Source organism: Heterostelium album (genome assembly GCF_000004825.1).
Source record: "Heterostelium album PN500 unplaced genomic scaffold PPL_contig23, whole genome shotgun sequence".
Taxonomy (NCBI): domain Eukaryota; phylum Evosea; class Eumycetozoa; order Acytosteliales; family Acytosteliaceae; genus Heterostelium; species Heterostelium album.
The window spans coordinates 1-18,783 of record NW_008805100.1 but is presented as its reverse complement, the minus strand read 5'-3'; the positions used below and the strand labels follow the sequence as shown (position 1 = coordinate 18,783).

General features: G+C 29.6%; 11 protein-coding genes across 11 annotated transcripts; 5 read left to right on the top strand and 6 right to left on the bottom strand.

The window, feature by feature from the left end:
• Window positions 1–96: 96 nt before the first annotated feature.
• Window positions 97–1,465, bottom strand: PPL_11547 (ribosomal RNA small subunit methyltransferase A; the record flags this gene model as incomplete). The annotated part of the gene is made up of 3 exons (XM_020582297.1): window positions 97–550; window positions 622–872; window positions 938–1,465. 3 exons carry the CDS (start codon window positions 1,463–1,465, stop codon window positions 97–99), a joined length of 1,233 nt encoding a protein of 410 aa, XP_020426713.1.
• A 555-nt stretch (window positions 1,466–2,020) lies between these two features.
• PPL_11546 (uncharacterized protein) lies at window positions 2,021–2,347 on the top strand (the record flags this gene model as incomplete). The annotated part of the gene is made up of 2 exons (XM_020582296.1): window positions 2,021–2,322; window positions 2,344–2,347. The coding sequence occupies 2 exons, from the start codon at window positions 2,021–2,023 to the stop codon at window positions 2,345–2,347; spliced, it is 306 nt and encodes a 101-aa protein (XP_020426712.1).
• A 66-nt stretch (window positions 2,348–2,413) lies between these two features.
• PPL_11545 (uncharacterized protein) lies at window positions 2,414–3,397 on the top strand (the record flags this gene model as incomplete). The annotated part of the gene is made up of 1 exon (XM_020582295.1): window positions 2,414–3,397. The coding sequence occupies one exon, from the start codon at window positions 2,414–2,416 to the stop codon at window positions 3,395–3,397; it is 984 nt and encodes a 327-aa protein (XP_020426711.1).
• Window positions 3,398–3,515: 118 nt separating this feature from the next.
• On the bottom strand, window positions 3,516–4,995 carry PPL_11544 (FAD-binding oxidoreductase; the record flags this gene model as incomplete). Its single annotated transcript, XM_020582294.1, has 3 exons — window positions 3,516–3,539; window positions 3,668–4,415; window positions 4,490–4,995. 3 exons carry the CDS (start codon window positions 4,993–4,995, stop codon window positions 3,516–3,518), a joined length of 1,278 nt encoding a protein of 425 aa, XP_020426710.1.
• A 663-nt stretch (window positions 4,996–5,658) lies between these two features.
• Window positions 5,659–7,326, top strand: zmpste24 (M48 family metallopeptidase; the record flags this gene model as incomplete). The annotated part of the gene is made up of 6 exons (XM_020582293.1): window positions 5,659–5,837; window positions 5,998–6,040; window positions 6,139–6,264; window positions 6,335–6,645; window positions 6,718–6,955; window positions 7,042–7,326. The coding sequence occupies 6 exons, from the start codon at window positions 5,659–5,661 to the stop codon at window positions 7,324–7,326; spliced, it is 1,182 nt and encodes a 393-aa protein (XP_020426709.1).
• A 150-nt stretch (window positions 7,327–7,476) lies between these two features.
• On the bottom strand, window positions 7,477–7,754 carry PPL_11542 (uncharacterized protein; the record flags this gene model as incomplete). The annotated part of the gene is made up of 2 exons (XM_020582292.1): window positions 7,477–7,676; window positions 7,742–7,754. The coding sequence occupies 2 exons, from the start codon at window positions 7,752–7,754 to the stop codon at window positions 7,477–7,479; spliced, it is 213 nt and encodes a 70-aa protein (XP_020426708.1).
• Window positions 7,755–8,337: 583 nt separating this feature from the next.
• PPL_11541 (uncharacterized protein) lies at window positions 8,338–10,804 on the bottom strand (the record flags this gene model as incomplete). The annotated part of the gene is made up of 5 exons (XM_020582291.1): window positions 8,338–8,943; window positions 9,012–9,332; window positions 9,405–9,680; window positions 9,748–10,545; window positions 10,631–10,804. The coding sequence occupies 5 exons, from the start codon at window positions 10,802–10,804 to the stop codon at window positions 8,338–8,340; spliced, it is 2,175 nt and encodes a 724-aa protein (XP_020426707.1).
• Window positions 10,805–10,960: 156 nt separating this feature from the next.
• Window positions 10,961–11,419, bottom strand: PPL_11540 (uncharacterized protein; the record flags this gene model as incomplete). The annotated part of the gene is made up of 3 exons (XM_020582290.1): window positions 10,961–10,991; window positions 11,237–11,367; window positions 11,414–11,419. The coding sequence occupies 3 exons, from the start codon at window positions 11,417–11,419 to the stop codon at window positions 10,961–10,963; spliced, it is 168 nt and encodes a 55-aa protein (XP_020426706.1).
• Window positions 11,420–11,570: 151 nt separating this feature from the next.
• On the bottom strand, window positions 11,571–11,918 carry PPL_11539 (uncharacterized protein; the record flags this gene model as incomplete). The annotated part of the gene is made up of 4 exons (XM_020582289.1): window positions 11,571–11,598; window positions 11,636–11,711; window positions 11,749–11,777; window positions 11,833–11,918. 4 exons carry the CDS (start codon window positions 11,916–11,918, stop codon window positions 11,571–11,573), a joined length of 219 nt encoding a protein of 72 aa, XP_020426705.1.
• Window positions 11,919–12,860: 942 nt separating this feature from the next.
• PPL_11538 (uncharacterized protein) lies at window positions 12,861–14,436 on the top strand (the record flags this gene model as incomplete). The annotated part of the gene is made up of 3 exons (XM_020582288.1): window positions 12,861–13,029; window positions 13,546–13,740; window positions 13,802–14,436. 3 exons carry the CDS (start codon window positions 12,861–12,863, stop codon window positions 14,434–14,436), a joined length of 999 nt encoding a protein of 332 aa, XP_020426704.1.
• A 2,777-nt stretch (window positions 14,437–17,213) lies between these two features.
• PPL_11537 (uncharacterized protein) lies at window positions 17,214–17,620 on the top strand (the record flags this gene model as incomplete). The annotated part of the gene is made up of 3 exons (XM_020582287.1): window positions 17,214–17,346; window positions 17,390–17,543; window positions 17,605–17,620. 3 exons carry the CDS (start codon window positions 17,214–17,216, stop codon window positions 17,618–17,620), a joined length of 303 nt encoding a protein of 100 aa, XP_020426703.1.
• Between the last annotated feature and the right edge of the window lie 1,163 nt (window positions 17,621–18,783).

Sequence of the window (18,783 nt, the reverse complement as noted above, 5' to 3'; positions counted from 1 at the left end):
TTTATATAAATCAATCAATCTCTTTTAAAATTAATAATAAAAGTAGTACCAATCCAATTCCTATTAAAAAAAAAAAACTAATTATTATTTATTAATTTATTTATCTTTTATAATTGTATCTTCATCTTCTTCAAATTCATCGAAATCGAAATCATCACCATCTTCAATGTCCTCTGTATGTACTACTTGATATTCGTTGGCATTGTTATCGTCATCTGTATCCTTCTTCAAATTCAAACCACTTGGTATAGTCTCTCTCAATACTTTTAGATATTCAATCTGTTGTTTCTTGTCGAGATTCTTAAATTTGGCCAATTTCTCTTTTCTCTTTTCCAATGATTCCATTACTCTTTGTTCCTTCTTTAGTTTCTTCTCTTCACCTCTTAGCCATCTTGCATCATTTCTAAACGACAACATATCTATATCCTTCTTGTGTGGCCAATCATTGAATCGATTGGATATCTTTACCAATTCTTCAACTGTCAGATTCTGTGGTCTCTTTGTTGGATCAATACCCTCAATTAATGATTCTGCACCATTACCTAAACATCTATTAAGCGCTAATTAGTATAGATCACTTTACTTTTATTTCCAATATGATAAGATCTTTGTTTAACTTACTTTATTGCATTACCAAGGGTCTTTCTCTTTTGAGTAAATAACTCTCTACAAACATATTCTAAATATTCCTTTGATTTCAAATCACCTATTGGTTTAACCTTTGGTTCTATATATACAACTGATGCATCTACTTTTGGTGGTGGTACAAACACCTTTCCTGGTAAATCATATACAACCTTACTATCACACTCTTGTTGTATCATGACTGCCAATCTACCATATTCATGTGAACTAACGGGTGCTATTATTCTCTTTAAACGAAATGTTGGTTAATAACAATAATCAATAATATCTTTTTAATTGATCGATACATTACATCAGCCAATTCCTTTTGAAACATAAGAATCATAGGTACTCTACCGAATTCAAATAAACCTTCTCTAGGTTTGATTTGACGTATCCATTTGAGCATGAGATGTGTACCGACGTTGAATGGTAGATTACCTATGATCTTTACTTTCGATGGTTTATCCCAATCGGTGGGTACAGCACCGAATTGTTTTAGTATCTCTGCTTCGTTGACATCTTTCATGTCACCCATGACTACAGAGAGACGTCCATCGCTAGCGTCTTCTAACATCTTCAATGCTGGGATGAAACGACGATCCATTTCAACGGCAATCACCTTCTTTGCACCAGAGTTGAGTAGACTTCGTGTGAGACCACCTGGACCTGCACCAACCTCTATCACGGTACAGTCATTGAATCCACCTGCAACTCTACATATCTTGTCGGTAATATTCAAATCCAACAAGAAATTCTGTGACAGTTGTTGTTTAGCTGATAATCCATATAATCTAATAAGATCTTGGATCTTTGGCATATTTGGTAGTTTTATAGACATGTTCAATTATTATTTATTTCTTACAATATTTAATTATTACATTCGTTTGTTTTTTTTTTTTTTTTTTAAAAAGGAAAAAACGAATGATTAGCAAAACAATATTTAATTATTCATTTTTTTAACTTGTTACTATTTTATTTGATCAAAAGTTTAAACTCCACTCTTAAAAACTACAAAATTTAAACAATTGATACAGAGTAGAGATATTTTTCAACAACTGATAGATAAAAAATAAAAGAAAGGTGTAAATTTCATTTAAAAGTCACATTGTTTTTTAAATTTTATACAAATAAAAATAAATTGCCAATGTCTTCATAAATAATATCATAGACATAACTTTTAATTAATATTAATATTCTTATTTCTTTTTTTTTAATTTTTTATAATTTTTTTTTTTTTTACAGAAAAAAAACGAAAAACGATTGATCAAGATTCTTACTTTAAAGTCTTTTTTATTATTATTTATTAATAGATATTATATTCAAAAAAAAAAAACAAAATAGGGTAGAACAAATAAAAAAGAATAAAGTAGGATTAGGAAAATCACTTGATGATATGAACGAAGATGAAATTAAAAAAGCATTTGCTGAGGGAAAGATTCAGAGAAAGAAGATCGATGATGATGTTCAACAATTCATCGATGATGCAGCAAATAACCGTATAGATGCTCTCAAGGCAGTGTTACAAGACGAATCAAAGCGTGTAAAGCTAATCAATGAAGTTGATGCAAACAGACGTTCATCACTTCACTTTGTTTGTCATAGTGGAAACATTGAAACATTCGATCTGCTCATCGATGCCAAAGCTAACATCAACTCATTAGATTTCGTAAGTAAAACTGTTACACTACCAACACTGTATAAAATAATTCATTATAGTTAATTTATGTTTTTTACATTACATCGTGTGGTATAGTCAAATTATAGTCCATTGATGATTTCAATTAAAATGGGACATCCAAAGATTGCTTTAAGATTGATAGAGTTGGGTGCCGATATCGATATAAAGAATCAAGATGGTTTCACTGCATTACAGTTGGCAGTGTTGAGCGGAGAATCTGATGTTGTAAAGTCATTGTTGGACAAGGATGCCAAGGTTTCAACCGAGAATACCAGTGAAGCTGGTAGCATTTTGCATACCGCATACGGAATCAAAGAGAAAGATCTACCAATTATCGATTCGTTGATTAAGAAGTATCCACAATTGTTGGCCACTCGTGATGCCAATGAAATGACACCACTCCACATTGCTTGCGCTTATGGAAACACAGCTTATGCACGTCAGTTGATCAAGTTGGGTGCTGATGTTAATGCTGTTGCTGCCGGTGGTTGCACTCCACTCCACATTTGTGTAGACAGTGAGAATCTCGAAGTTATCAAAGATCTCATCGGTAGTGGTGCCGTTCTCAAGTTGGATGAGACTGGTGAAACACCATTGCTCATGGCCAAGAACAACAAGAAAAAGACAATCGAAGAACTACTCACCAATTTGAAACTCGACCCAACTCCGTACAAGCCAGTCGTCACCAACAAGAGTAAATCATCTTCCAAACCAAAGGTTAGTGCAGAGGATTTGAAAGAGAATGGTAATCGTGCTTTTAGAAAGGGTGACTACGATGTCGCACTCAATTGGTATCAGTTGGCAGCTGACGTCGACGAAGTCAGTCGTGAGATGGACCCATCAACAAAGAACAAAGAACAAATCCAATATATTTTATTCAGCAACAAGGCAGCTTGTCATATCTCATTAAAGAACTATACTGAAGCATTGAAAGACGCAGAAAAAACAATCGAGCTCGCACCAGAATGGCCAAAAGGTTACTTGAGAAAATCTCAAGCTCTAGAAGGTTTAGGAAGAAAAGAAGAAGCACAAGAAGCAACAACTAAAATGAATGTACTAAATGAATTGGAACAATCAAAACAACAAAAATAAAATATCAAATATATAAAGAATTTATTATATTCTTTTTTTTTTTTTAGTTTACAATTTTGAAGTTGTGAATGGAAGCCTAATCGATTGGGTATAATTAAAGAAATTGAATGGATCATATTTAAATTTGATGAGTTGTAGCTTTCTATAGTTTTCAGCGTAGTATGCTTGTTCCCAATCGATAGCAGAATCAGTGTCAGGATAGTTTTGGTAGATGTATTTAGAGAAAAGAGTGAATTTTTCGGCAACTTTTTTGTCCCATGTGGAAAATACTTCATCGTTGGCTGGTAGTTGATAGTTGAGTGAAATGGACGTCGACCATTGCGCAGAACGATGTACGAAAGCATTGTAGTTTCTAGGTTTGGCCTGCATTTCTCCACCATGAAAATACATTTCAAAGAAAATATTGGCTGTGATGTCAGTGTTGTTGGTCATAGTTGGCACAGTGCTATTTTCAAACATAGATACCAAGAGGTCTGCCATTAATCCAGTCCAATTATCCATTATTCTGCCACGAGTGTAGGAACGAGCAATCGGTGTATCTGGCCCACTAGCAAGAATCTGAAGGATACTAATTGGTGTTGCATTAAAATTAGTGGTAATACTTGGTACCGCCGATTGGAATTTACCAAAGAATTTTCTAAACTCTGTGTCACCAACTGTTGGATCACCATTGTATAGGAAGTTGCAACGAACATATCCGGAGGATGGTCCAATTGCTAGCTTCATTCCAGCATGCACATTCAGGTAGATCATTTGGTCCATGATTCTCGAGTATTCATCAATAAACAACAATGCTTGTTGGAGCACATCAAACCGAATGGTAATACTATTTATGTAGAGTTTTGGTTCTATTGGATGAAGTTGGAGAGTAGCATCCACCATTACGCCGAGACCTCCATGTCCTCCACCACGCATAGCCCAAAAAAGATCGCTATGGTGATGTGCTGAACAATGACGAATACGTCCATCCGCTGTGACTATAGTCATTGATACTACATTATCACAGGCGTATCCATAACTATTTGTTTTTTTAAAAAAAATAATCAAATAAAAATTATAACTAATAAAATTAAAAAAAACAGGTAAACTTACCGCGGCGACAAGTAGTTCGCTCCGCCACCCCCAATCAGTCCACCAACGTTGACAGTTGGACAGGAACCACCGGCTGTTGCCAATCCATGTGGAGCTGTCTTGTTGTAAAACTCAATCCAATTTACACCAGACCCTACTGTTATCTGACGAGTAAGTAAGTCTAGTTGTGCTGACTTCATTTTTGACATATCAATGACAACGGTGTTATCAGCCGATGACAATGCTTCGCAAGAGTGGCCTCCAGATTTTATGGTGACACGACGACCATGGTGACGGGCATATTTCAAAGCTTGAGCTACTTGTTTTGCATCGTTTGGTAGGAAATAACAGTAGGGAACATGGAACAAACGACTATTGTAACTCTGGAAGTGTTTGGTAAATTCAGTCCGGTTACTTTGTGGAATGATCACTGGTGGTTTCACTCCAAAGTCAGAGTGATCATTATCATTTACTTGTGAAACTTGGTTATCATTTCCATTTTTATTGTTTTGATTCTCTTGGTTCATATAATTTATTTCAAAATTATCTTTACTATTATTACTAATATTATTTGAATCTAACTGAATGCTAAGATTTAATAATAAAAAAAAAACCAACTGAACAGTTATAAAAAATGTTTTTTTTTCATTTTTAATTTTTTAATTTATAAACTGATATACATTAAAAAATGAGGTGGTTGAGGATTAAAACAATGATTGTGAAAAATGTGAAAGAGAAAAAATTAGAGTTTAATTTAAAATAATGTTTATAACAATTAAAAAAGATAATGATCGACTGAAAGTTGACATAGAATTAAAATTTGGTGGTAATCGAGAGAATCGATAATATGAAAACAGTATTCTTTTTAAAATTTCTTTATTTATTTATATTTTGATCATCATAAAAAGAATACTGTTTCAAGATCAGCTTTATCTATTAATACCCGATATTATTATTTTTTATAAAAAGATTAAATCTTAATGATTATTTCCGATAAGATCCAATATTCAAAATACTAATAGATAGTATTATGTTCTTTGTAAAATTAAATGTATATGATTTGATAAACAAAATCTTTTAATGATTGTTTCCATTTTTTTGTTTTTTTTTGAAATGATCTTCACACAATTTTGTTGACCATCATTTATTAATTTTTAATTACAATTAAATTTACAATTATATATAACAAGATGAATTGGATGAATTTTGTTATATTGACGACCACTGTCGAACAGGTGATCAATCAGTATCTCAATTATAGACAGTTACAAAAACTAAAGATTAAGACGATACCATCAACTCTTGAAGCATACAACATCACCACTCCTGAACAATTTGCAAAGTCACAACAATATGGATATGATAAATTGTATGTTCAATAGACAGAAAGATACAATAACTAATGTTTATTAACATATTAAATATCACTTCTTTCAAACTGTTAGACTGTTCAACTCTACAACAAAGTTCATTCAGTTTATTATTAATATTTTATTGATTTACTATTACTTTACACCATATCTTTGGAGTTCTGCTACCAATTTCTTGAGCAATTTTGGATATTCAAATGAAGTATGTTACAAATTAATTATTAATTATAGGTACCGCCGTACCGCCTGATTAAACAACACTGACAGCTTACTTTACTATCTACCAATTAATATTATTAGATCTTAATATCAATTGTATTCCTTACTGAATATATATTGTTCTCAACACTTCTCGAGATACCATTTTCTTTGTATTACTCATTCGTATTGGAAGAAAAGCATGGTTTCAACAAGATTAGTTTAAAGGTTTGTCTGTTTGTTATTTTATATTATTTAATTATTAATTTTATTTCAATAATCATTACTACTATTATAGCTATTCATTAAAGATAAGATTATAGGTGTACTTTTGATTGTTGTAATTGGAGGTCCATTGGTATCTGCTTTGATCTACATCGTAAAATGGACAGGACCTTTGTTTTGGTTCTACTCTTGGTTGCTGATAGCAGCATTCTCATTTGTAATGATCACAATCTACCCAGTACTCATTGCACCACTCTTTAACAAATATTCACCGGTCGAAGGTGAACTTCGTGATTCAATCTACGAGTTGGCGAAAAAAGTAGATTTCCCAGCAACTCAACTCTACGTTGTAGATAACTCAAAGAGAAGTTCTCATATGAATGCGTATGTAAAAACAAACTATAAAAAGATATCTTTAAATTAATTAACTTTTTTTATAAATAATCTCAATAATAGTTATTTCTATGGATTCTTTAAGAACAAGAGAATCGTACTTTACGATACACTCATCAAAGAACTCAGTCAAGAAGAGATTCTTGCTGTATTGTGTCATGAGTTTGGACATTACAAGATGAATCATACCCTTCGTCTCATCGTTATTCAACAAATCTATCTCATTGTATTCTTTTACATCTTTGGTTTGTTTGTTAACGATATTCAACTTTTTAATGATTTCGGTTTCCAAAATACATATGTATGTATTACAAATTTGGTGTAATAACTAAATAACTACTAACTATTATATTATCTTTTAAAAATTTTTTTTTTTTTTAATATTAGACATTCGTTGGATTATTGTTATTCTCGCAAATCTATTCACCATTGGACCAGATCTTTTCGTTTATTTCAAATGTCTTTTCTAGAGCATATGAATATCAAGCCGATGACTATGCACTTGGAATGGGATACGATTTAACTGATGGTTTGGTAAAGTTGAATATTAAAGATAGCGCATCCCTTATCATCGATCCATGGTACTCAACCTATCATCACACTCATCCAACACTATTAGAGAGATTAAAGAATATAAAATCAAAATTATCAACCTCAAAGAAGACTCAATAAAACAAACAAGTTATAATACCCATTAAATTTAAGATAAACAATAATGATAATAAATGTGTACGATTATTGTGTGTAATGAATAAATCATTTTATTACAAGATTAAATAAATACTACATGAGCTTAAACTTCATTCATTCATAGTTAAGTATTTAGAGCTTGACAGCTGCGAATGCTTGAACATCGGCTTGGATGTTGGTTGGAGCAGCAAGTGAAGCTTGGACATTGGTGTTTGACTTTACTACCAAGGAAAGTTGATTATGTCCTTCAGATGAACTAGAACCAAAAGATGATCCAACTGATCCAAATGATTTAGAAGTGTTTCCACCGAATGAGAGTTTAGAAATAGCAGCTATAAAATTTAATATCAATATTAGAATTCATTACTTTATATTGTATTTGTTATCTAAATCATACCAATTAAAGTCATTTTAGTTGTTTTGTTTGTTGTTTAAAATTAATTAATAATTATTAGTTTATTTGTTTGATGATTTTAAACAACAAACTTTAGAACTATTTATACTACTTTCATTGTATCTAAAGTAGAATTTAATCTTATTTTCTAAAAAATTATATTCTTGAATTATTTAATAAGATTGATTTTAATAAATAAATAAATCTTAGAATTCTTAAATTTAATGGGTATTATAACCTTAGAATTTAAAACAAAGATAACAAATTCCTATCTTTATTATTGATTTGTAGTAATAATAAAAAAGATAATTGATTGTGTTTAAAAAAAAAAATTATTTTATTATCGGGGTTCATATCAAAAATAAATATATTCAATTACAAACATTTTATATTTTATTTATTAAATAAAATTTACAAATAATAGGGTTTGATGGATTAATAATTAAATTAAATATCTATCTAATCTATATATATATAATGGATTATAATGGTATAAAAATAATTATTGGGATAATGAAATATTTAATCATCTGATGAATTGGTTGTTTAGATAGTTAAAAGTGTTGTTGGTTCAATAGATATCTTGTTTAACTTTACTACTACTCCACAATGTCAAATAAAAGAGTATGTAAAATTCTATCATTCTTAAAGATGAGTGACATTGGAACGGATCCGATGTACAGTGTGAGTAGCTCCATACATTTAACTGGGTGAGGGTAATATTTCTTTACGAATTCCTGGTATACACGATCATGTCTAGAGTTTGAGAAGATTTCGGTGTGTGTTGTATCTTGATTCTCATCATCGTCTACCCAAAGTCTGTAGGAATACATAAAGTTTTTGTGCTTGATGATCTGGTGAGTGTAGCCCTTCTTTACCAGTTGGTGTACACATGTGCTATACATTGACCACACCTGCTTACGAATCAGCTCTATCATATTCTCGGTGGGTGGATACTTTTTACCGTTGAGCAGATTGATTGTTGGTGCCTTGATACGGTTGTAGGTACGGTCCAACAGAATGAAATGCACAAGACCAGGAATGTGACTGAATCTAATGTATCCCAGATTGCTCATTTCCTTTGTAAATAGAAATTGTCCAAGTTGTTTAAATAGTTTATCATATAAAAATGGTTTCGATTTCTCTAGTAGCTCCATCTCTGCTACTAAATCTTTCTTTTCATTTGCTAATACTTTATCTGTATGCTATTGTAATAATAATTTGATTAATAATAATTCGAAAAAAAAACAAATGCATATTTATAAATACATACTAAATCCTTATTTAATAAAACTAAGAAACAATTCTTTTGTATCTCTGCACAATATGCCCAAACAGGTGTAAGGTTTCTCATATAAATTACTTCTAATGTTGATTTCGATGGTGAATATTCATCATCTTGATTGTTATCGAATCTATTATTATTATTATTATTATTATTGTTATTGTTATTGTTGTTGTTTGAATTAAATCCACTTGAACTACCTCTTGTATCTCCACGACTATTATCTTTTCTACTTCCTAAACTGATTTCTCTAAAATTTGAATCTATATCTTCAACTGGTGTAGGATGTGATTTCTTTCTCTTTGAATACTAAAATAATAGTGATTAAAAAGAATGTTAATATAAATACGTTTTCAATTGAATTGCCTCTTAAATCCATACAAAAGAGGGATGTAATGACGATGCTACATTTCCTAAAGGTCCTTTACTCAAGATCAGTTTGATGGTGGATGGGTCAGCTTCACCTGTATCTGGTAGGTTGTGTGTAGATTGCAGCTTTTTGATTGCATCTTGTGTTTGTGTAGTATACAGATTTCGATCGGCACTTTCATCCAAAGAACCAATTGACAATAATATATAATTCAAAAGTGAAATCAAGTCTGATGATGATGATTGTTTAACACCTTCTTTTAGGAATTCAGTAGCCAGCTTTTGTTTCTAAAGTAAAGAAGATATAAATTAAAATTTTGTTTAAATTGTAATCTTAATGATATATTATAATTACCATTAATTTCGGCATCAATTGAGGTGATGAGGATGAAATAGAGGTGCCAATTTCATCTAATATCGAAAATAAAAATGATTTTTGGTTGGATGGTGAATTCTCATCAAATTCCTCTGGTGCAGTGTCGAATCGTTCATCTTCGCTACTCAAACCATCTTCTACAACATTACAAGGTGACGAAAAGTCATCTAAATTATTACGTGGTGAAACATTCTCAAACGAATCTTCTGTTGCTGCTGACTTTGGTGTTGCATTACCATTACCTTCGTAATTACTATTACTTTGATTATTATTATTGTTGTTGTTGTTATCACCACCATCTTCTTCATTTGAATTAGCATTATTATTATTGTTATTATTATAAATGATTGGTTGTCTTGTTTTCAATTGAATCTGACAGTATAATGAAAGCAAAAAGATGTCGGAGCTATGAAGGTGTGGACGTTGCTTGCAGTGGAATGTGGCCAGCTTCTGTCCAACAAAGATAATGGCATAGATTGACTTGGAGAAGAGTTCCATCAACTCTAGGATCTCTTTGAAACAACGCTGACGAAGCTTGTCATTTAGTTCTAGTATCTCGTAGGCCTGACAGAGAACAGATTGCGACTCGTCAAACAGTGCATTCACAGTTGCAGAGATTTGAGTCATCTTCTTCTTTAGAACTGCTCTACGATTGGCTCCGATGTTTCCAATGATCATTGAATAGAGATTGTTCAAAAGATTCAAACGGTATCTCAACAATGTTTCAGAATCATCGTCATCCGACATCAAAACAAACCAAATATTAATTGAATCATTCTAAATATCAATAAGTAGTAGTTTTGTAGATAAAAGTATAAGTTTTTAAATGAAATCTATTGATTTGATAATAATAACAACATACATAATGAAATACAAATTGTTGTTTTCCAGCAGAGATATATTGTGGACGTTGACCGATGTTACCTCTGATAAACTCTACGGTAGTGAACATCTTTTGAGTCAACAGATCTATTTCACTATGTTCTACATAAAGTAGATCTAAATCTTTTGAGTTAAATATAATAAGGCATTTCATTTTACAATCTTATTATAACTATAATAATAATTAATAATAATGGATGTAAAAATGAAAAAAAAATAAAAAAATAAAAGTGATTTTTAAAAAAAACCAATGAAAGTTTAAAAAAAATTAAAGGGAATGTTTCCGATGAAAAGTCGATACACCATAAACTTATACTTTTAATTTTTGTCTATTTTCATTCCTACTTATTGATAAATAGTTATATTTTGTTATTATAAATTATACATAGTGTTGTAATGAAATTAGAAAATTCAAATCAAATCTAAGACCATTCAATGTATTGTAAGTTGAGTGACAAAATTTCGAAAATATTGTAACTGAGTAACAAAAAAATAATACTTTTGATGTTAAGTGTTAATATTCTTATTCTTCCAATCCTTAATCTATTCTATAATTTGTTTGTTTTCGCTAGCAAGAAACTCATACTGATAAACATCATAGAGAGTCTTAGTATTTTCATCTGGTTGGGAGATGAGATCTGGGAACTTCTTGTTTCTTCTTGCTCTGGTTTCACCTGGAGATGTTTCACCAACATCAATAGTTTGTGATCCACTAAGCTATATTAGTTTGACCATCAAATTATTTTTTTTTTTTTTTTTTTACTTTCATTTTAAAGATCTTAAGATATCGTTATCAATAGTAATAATATCAATATTTATTTATTTTATAATTTTAAAAAGATGTTACAGCTTTAGAATATAAGAAAGTAATGAGTTATAAGATTCAATTCAAATGTAGGCTCAGTCAATGATTTCAGTATTTATTGTAAGTTATTAAAAGACAAATCACTATAATTAATAATAATCATTTGGGTTTTGAAATTACAACAACGTCGTAGTTGAATGGATAGCACATAAAACAATATCGTCACTATCTATAGCATGCTTATTGTTATTCTGATCTAAAAGAAAAGTAGATTATAAATAGTAATTAATAACAATTGATATAGGTAGCAGCAGAGTTACAACTATTTTCAAAGAAAATATAAATATAATACAGAATGAACGACAATCAACAAAAACCAAAAGCTGGATGATAGGGTTGGTATTACTACAAAGATACAACATCTAGAGGAAATGTTTGTATATAATTGTATTCTAACAGACATCCATTATAAAACCTCTCTATAGAAACTCAAATTAATAGAACGAAAATATCATTTAGCTTTAGATGTATAACAGAGCCAACACTGCAGTGAATATCAATCAAAATCTGCTTTAAAAGAACAACAGCGTTGGAGGTTTCAGTCAAATGCAACAATAATTGTGGTGATAGTGGAGGCGGTCGACTGTTTGGATTCAATCATTAAAGCAACCAACAAGTTTACAATACTATCAGAATGAAAGAACTTTAGATGTTGAAGGATTCCAGTGCACACAACCAACCAACACTTCAAACGATAAGATCATAAACATTCTCATGACACTATGGTTCAACAGAACCAAAGAATAGTTGTTGACACGCCCTGCTACTTAAAGCCAAAAAAATGTGTTCCAATTCGACAAATAAGCTTATCCTAACAGACATTCACTATTTGAACTGATCATATTGGTTCACACTAATAGCCAGAGGATCATTAAGATTTCAGAATCTAGGTATTGGTATGTAATGATAGCAAGTTTGTATATATAATACAATTAACTAATATACACAATAATAATATAAAGAACCAAATTAATTTAGATTCAGATTTGATTGCGTTTGAAAATGATATTCTTCAAGCACAATTTGTTGTTCTAAAGGTTAGATTTATACAATACAAAAGTATCCAAAACAAACACACCCATTATTAAAGGAACTGTTGTTACAAATAAAATCATACGTTCAACAACTCTACTTTATCAAATAAAAATAAAAATAAAAAAACTTATTTAGATTGTTTATTTATAATTGTTTATTTGAATTGTAGATATATTACAACAGTCATTTCAGTTTTAATAACAGTGTAAATTCAACGGCAACATTTGACTACGACATTGACGTCAAGACTTAACTGATTTAGATCAAATTTTAAATAAACAATATTGGTGACAATGGTAGCTTTGACGATATGCTTTTAATGAATGATGGTGGATTTGATGATATTAATGGATCTTATGTTGATAGCAACAATAATAATAACAATAACAATAACAATAACAATAACTTCACTTATAGCAATAACAATATTAATTATAATAATAATAATAACAATAAGAACAATAATTACTATAACAATAGTTTTTTTTAATTTAAACAATAAATTGTAGTGTTTCCTTTTCTTAGACTTATTTTTCTCTATCTTTAGTTTATTCTCTTTAGTTGGTTCGCTCTTATCTATTTCAACCTGCATGCCCTCATCCCCGCACAGATCATTCTCAGATTCACACATTTGACAAATTATTACTTTATAATGACTATTACCAACTTAAACAATAAACAATCTTTTTTTTTGCTCCGAATGTGAAATGTTTTTTGTTATATCAAGAATAGAGTGACTATTCTGACTTTTTTCACATTTTGTTTTTTTAGAGTACTATTTCACATTTGGAGCAAAAAAAAAATTGTTGTGATATTGTTTGATTGAAAGTTAAATCAAAACACGACAAGACTGTAATTTTTTCAATTTGAACAAATAAAAACATAAATTGTGTATCTATTGAAAATGAAAAATTTAAATCAAAATTCAACAAATATAAATCATTTATTAGTAAATACACCTTTTCATATTTTAAACAATATAATCAAATTATTAGATGATAATCTTGACAGAATATGTTTTAGTATCGTTTGTAAGAGATGGTATCAAGAAAAAGAACATTATTTAGTATTTTTACATGATAACAGTTTTATAGATAAACAATGTCTAAATGTAGATAATAACTATTTAAATTGTTTTAAATCTTTTCAAAATATTATCGAATATACTGTAAATAAACATTTAAATAATGGTATGTGCGTGTCAGATAAAATTATTGTATATATTTATTTATTTATTTTTTTGATATACAGAAACTCTTAGATTAAACAACAATGAGAATAGAGTATACAATGACACCAATGTAAAATTAGATTTCTATGGGGCAGATAGAACTGTTTTGAATCATGATATAGATTATGAATATTTAAAAATAAATATATGTGATTGGTTCATCACTAAGGGTTACTTTCCTCCAAAAGTTAGAGAATTACATATCGGAATCCTGGAGATGGATAGTATTAGTGGACCTGGAATTATTCCAGAAACCGTTAAAATATTACGATTTACTCAACAGCCGGAATATTTCACTTTCATTCCATCATCAGTAGAACTCTTACAAATTGACAACAGGCCACTATGGTACTACACTAGCTGTCTACACAAATTTAAATTTCCAAAATCACTTCGAGAACTATATATAAATTCAAAAGATTTAACTAAAGATCATCCAATCAATTCATTACCAGCACACATTGTAACAATAAGAGTAAAGTTTGATGATGGTCCCCACTATATTAATTATAGAAGATTAGATTCTAATAATTATATTGTTTATTCAAATGGAGTTAAAGATCCTTATTTTAATGCAGGTTTCTTACAGATTAATAATAATAATATTGATAAATCTATTTCTTCATTTTTCCAAAAATTATTTTCTAACAAATAAAAATATTAATTATTTATTTATTATAAAATGTAAACTGAATCATGATTGTGATTCAATAACAGAATAAAAAGGACAGAACACAAAATATGAGATAGACAATCTCAAAAGCATGTAACAAACAATTCCAAGTTAGATGTATGATTATTGAGAGACAATAATAGCTCTTTTTCACGTTTTGATCTTTATAAAATACAAAGTATCCAACAAACACCCATTATTAAAGGAACTGCTGTTACAATTAAAATCATACACTACAACAACACCAACTCAAGTTCTCTTTATCGACAATCACTATCAAAACAACATACATGTTTACTATAATGATCGAGACAAACATGCCATCAACAACAAATCTACTTTCTCAAATAAAAAAAAAAAAAAAAAAAACTTATTTTGGTTAGTTTATTTATAATTATTAATTTGAATTGTAATTCTCGTTGTTTAAATTGTTATTATTACTATTGAATAGTTTGATAGGTGAAATTGGTTGGTGTCAAAGTGTTCTTCAAATATCGGATGAAGTTTGAATTGATTGTAAATTGTATATTCTTAATATGTTGATCTGATTCATCTTTCTAATGATCTATAAGTCTCCTTAACCGATTTCTTATCACTCTTATGGTTCGCGATAGGTGTGATCACCATTTTCATAGTCAAATTGATATGACACCTCCAATTGAGTTGATCTAAAAAATTAATGAATTATAAAGATTAGATGAATCGATGTTGGTTGATTGCTTGAATGAGTGAATAGGTGTGTTGTGATGGTTTTAATGATTAAATAATTTAGAATATAAAATGAATATGGTGGTCATCTATTAATGTTTTCTCTCTTTCTCGATGGGATCATCAATTCTCTTTTTAACTATAGTTAATTAGTTAGTTATTCATTTATAATAAATAAATAATTTTAACAAAACATACCAAATAATACCATGCTCAATGCTTCTTATTTGAGGTTTGAAAAGTAGATGGTAGAGGAATAGCATCACTTTCAAGAGTTTCTACAATGATTTAATCGATTAATTGTCGCCAAACTGTCATCTCTGGACCAGAAAAAGATTGTATTCGTGCAAACAACAAGATCCGATATGTTCTTCACGCACAGTAAGTGTGGTCAGTGGAGCAGATGTCTTATTCAAAGATCCCCCAAAAGAATTCAAAAATGTCTTGAATATTTGTTTGTATGATTACCATATTATTGATCTATAGATCATTAAAGTTTAAAAAATTAGTCAATCAATTAATAAATGATAGTATAGTATTTAATTTATTGAAAGTTATATAAATAAATGAATAAATAAAATGAGCTATTTGAATTGAAGATCAATTTCCATTGTGGATCAAGGGTGAATAATGGTGATGAACATACAGAAACTTGATATCATTAGTGTATAGGATTGTATAATCAAAGTATAGGTTTCTTTGTTATGTTTTTTTAATAATTGTGTAATTGTTATTCAAGATAGTTGGTATAAGATTATTTTGTTGGTGTGTAAATATGTTAAAGTTTAAATATTTGGTAATCCAAGTTGTATGAATAATGATTAATATTGTATTTTGTCTATGAACAAGTTAAATCGATATTAATTTGAATAAAAAATAGTAAAGATAGAGTGTAGATTAAATAAGAATAAAAGTTAACTAACCTTTTAAATTATCTTTACAAGAGTTGCATGATAATAGAGGTCAATATAAAATATGATAATTTTTGTTTTACTATAGTTAAATGATAAATGATTGTAATTTGTTGTTAACAACAATCAAACTAAACAACAATTAAAATATTACTTTTGATGCTCCGTGTTTATGATCTACGAAATTGTTTTTTTTTTTTTTTTACTTCATTTTAAAGATCTTAAGATATCGTTATCAATAGTAATAATATAATAATTATTTAAAGAAAGTAATGAGTTATAAGATTCAATTCAAATGTAAGCTCAGTCAATGATTTCAGTATTGTAAGTCTATCAAGTTTACTTTTTGTGTTCTAAAAAGATACATATTGAAGAGTAATATTGAGATAATGATAATTCCTATAATGCTAAACTAAACTAAACTAACAAACTAATTTTAATTTATTAATAGATACAGAATATGCGACGTTAGATTAGATATCGTTTGTTGACAGCAATGTCAATATATTAGTTGAGTGGTGGTTGGTTCTGATGAATGAAGATTAGATATCAAATTGCTATACTCTCAAAGATAGATACTTATTTTGGAAGCTGCTGTGAAATAGGACAATAGCGGTGATCGACTCTTTGCTAAATCATGACAAGGATCAACGTGATTAAAGATACTATCAGAGTGAAAGCACAATTGCAAGAGTAATACATTTCAAGTACAACCAATTAATAGTATGATCATCAAGATTACAAGAAGTGTGTTCTTATTGCTATTGAGGTATGTAAATTTATAATTTTTAAAATTTGTAAATCTACTGCAATTATCTAATATACCACAATCATATAGAGAGTCAAGTTAATTTATATTTAGATTTTATTTCAACACAGCATTGGAAAATGATATGCATCAAGTACAACTGGTTGTCAAAAGTTTACTTTGCTTACCTAATAGGTGAACGATACACCAACACTTTGATCAAAGTCAATGAAGCCACTACCATCTGACAAGAAGATATGGTCACTATCGAGCAAACGAGATCGAATGTTTCGAATCATCTTCATTTGGATTACAATTATCGACACCAACAATCTTTAAATTACTAGAGATAGATTAATAGTAAGATAAGCATTAGTTTATTAATTAATATAATGTTACTAACATTTATTGATTATCATTTAGGTAATTATGGTGCATATCAAAAACAGCAACATCAACAACAAGTTGAATATGAACAACAGCAACAGCAACAGCAACAGCAACAACCAAATGTAGAGAATAGAAGTTAGAACAAAATCAACAAGTAAATAATAAAATATTGCTAGAGAAACAGAAACAACAAGATATGACACCACTTCAAATGGCCAACGAAGAGTTTCAAGCGGCCATCGAGCAGCCATCGAGCATATCACTCCAAACAAAGCAGAGGATGACGATGAAGAACAAACCGAATGGTTATTAAAAGACAAATCTTCAATCAAGTAAGAGAAAAGAATTATAAGAAGAAAAATGATTCTAGAAAAAAGATTTATTAATTAATAGAATGTTACTAATATAAATATTGATTATCATTAGGAAATTATAAATTTAGATAACATATACTGGAAGAAGATGTCATTCAATAGGATAGATTTAATATCAACTACAACGACAACAACTACAACAAATGGAAATATTATTTATAAGATTAATAACAATGGCAATTATATAAATGTAAAGCAGAAACAATAAGATTTAGAGAAGATCAATGACAATTTGTAAAGTGGTGATCAAGAATGAAACATATAGTTTCAGTTTTAAAATAATAATCATATTTATTTATTCGATTCACATGACTTGATATGATTCATTTGCTTTGGCATCTATGATTAATTAATGAATAAATTCAAAAAAATAAATATAAAGTATTTAACAATTAAAAGGTAATAAATATATAAAAAGATTTAAAGAATAGAATACATGATTAAATCAATGAATTAATGAATAAATGAATAAATAAATCAATTAATATTTGAATCAATAAAAGAATCAATTACTCTAATAGTAATTTGGTATATTTTTAGGGTACTAGAGTAGTTAATAGCATATTCGATATAAAATCACTTCAAATTTAACAAAATTCGATCGCTGTAAATCAATGTTTATGTTTTAAAAACTAGGTAATCAATTCTATCAAATATAGTAAAATGATTATTCAAAACAGCAGTTTTCATTGATGAAAACTCCTGCCCATTATGCAAAATGCAAGTTATTATATTTTTTAAAACTTCAATCTATTAATCAAAATGAAATTACTGAGATATAAAAAACCTTTTTATACCAATTTAAAGTAACTCCCATCTTATTCGTCAAGGTTTACATTTACAAAAATTTTCGGACAAAATGCAAAATTAAAATATATTGTTTTGTATTTTCAATCAATTATTCAAAATTTCAATTACAGAAATAAAAAATAGTTATTACACACCAATTTATCTGCAACCCGCATATTAATCGTCAGGTTTACCTGATGATTAATATGCGGGTTGCCACAGGGCAGAGCCCCGGGTTGCCACAGGGCAGAGCCCCGGGTTGCCACAGGGCAGAGCCCCGGGTTGCCACAGGGCAGAGCCCCGGGTTGCCACAGGGCAGAGCCCCGGGTTGCCACAGGGCAGAGCCCCGGGTTGCCACAGGGCAGAGCCCCGGGTTGCCACAGGGCAGAGCCCCGGGTTGCCACAGGGC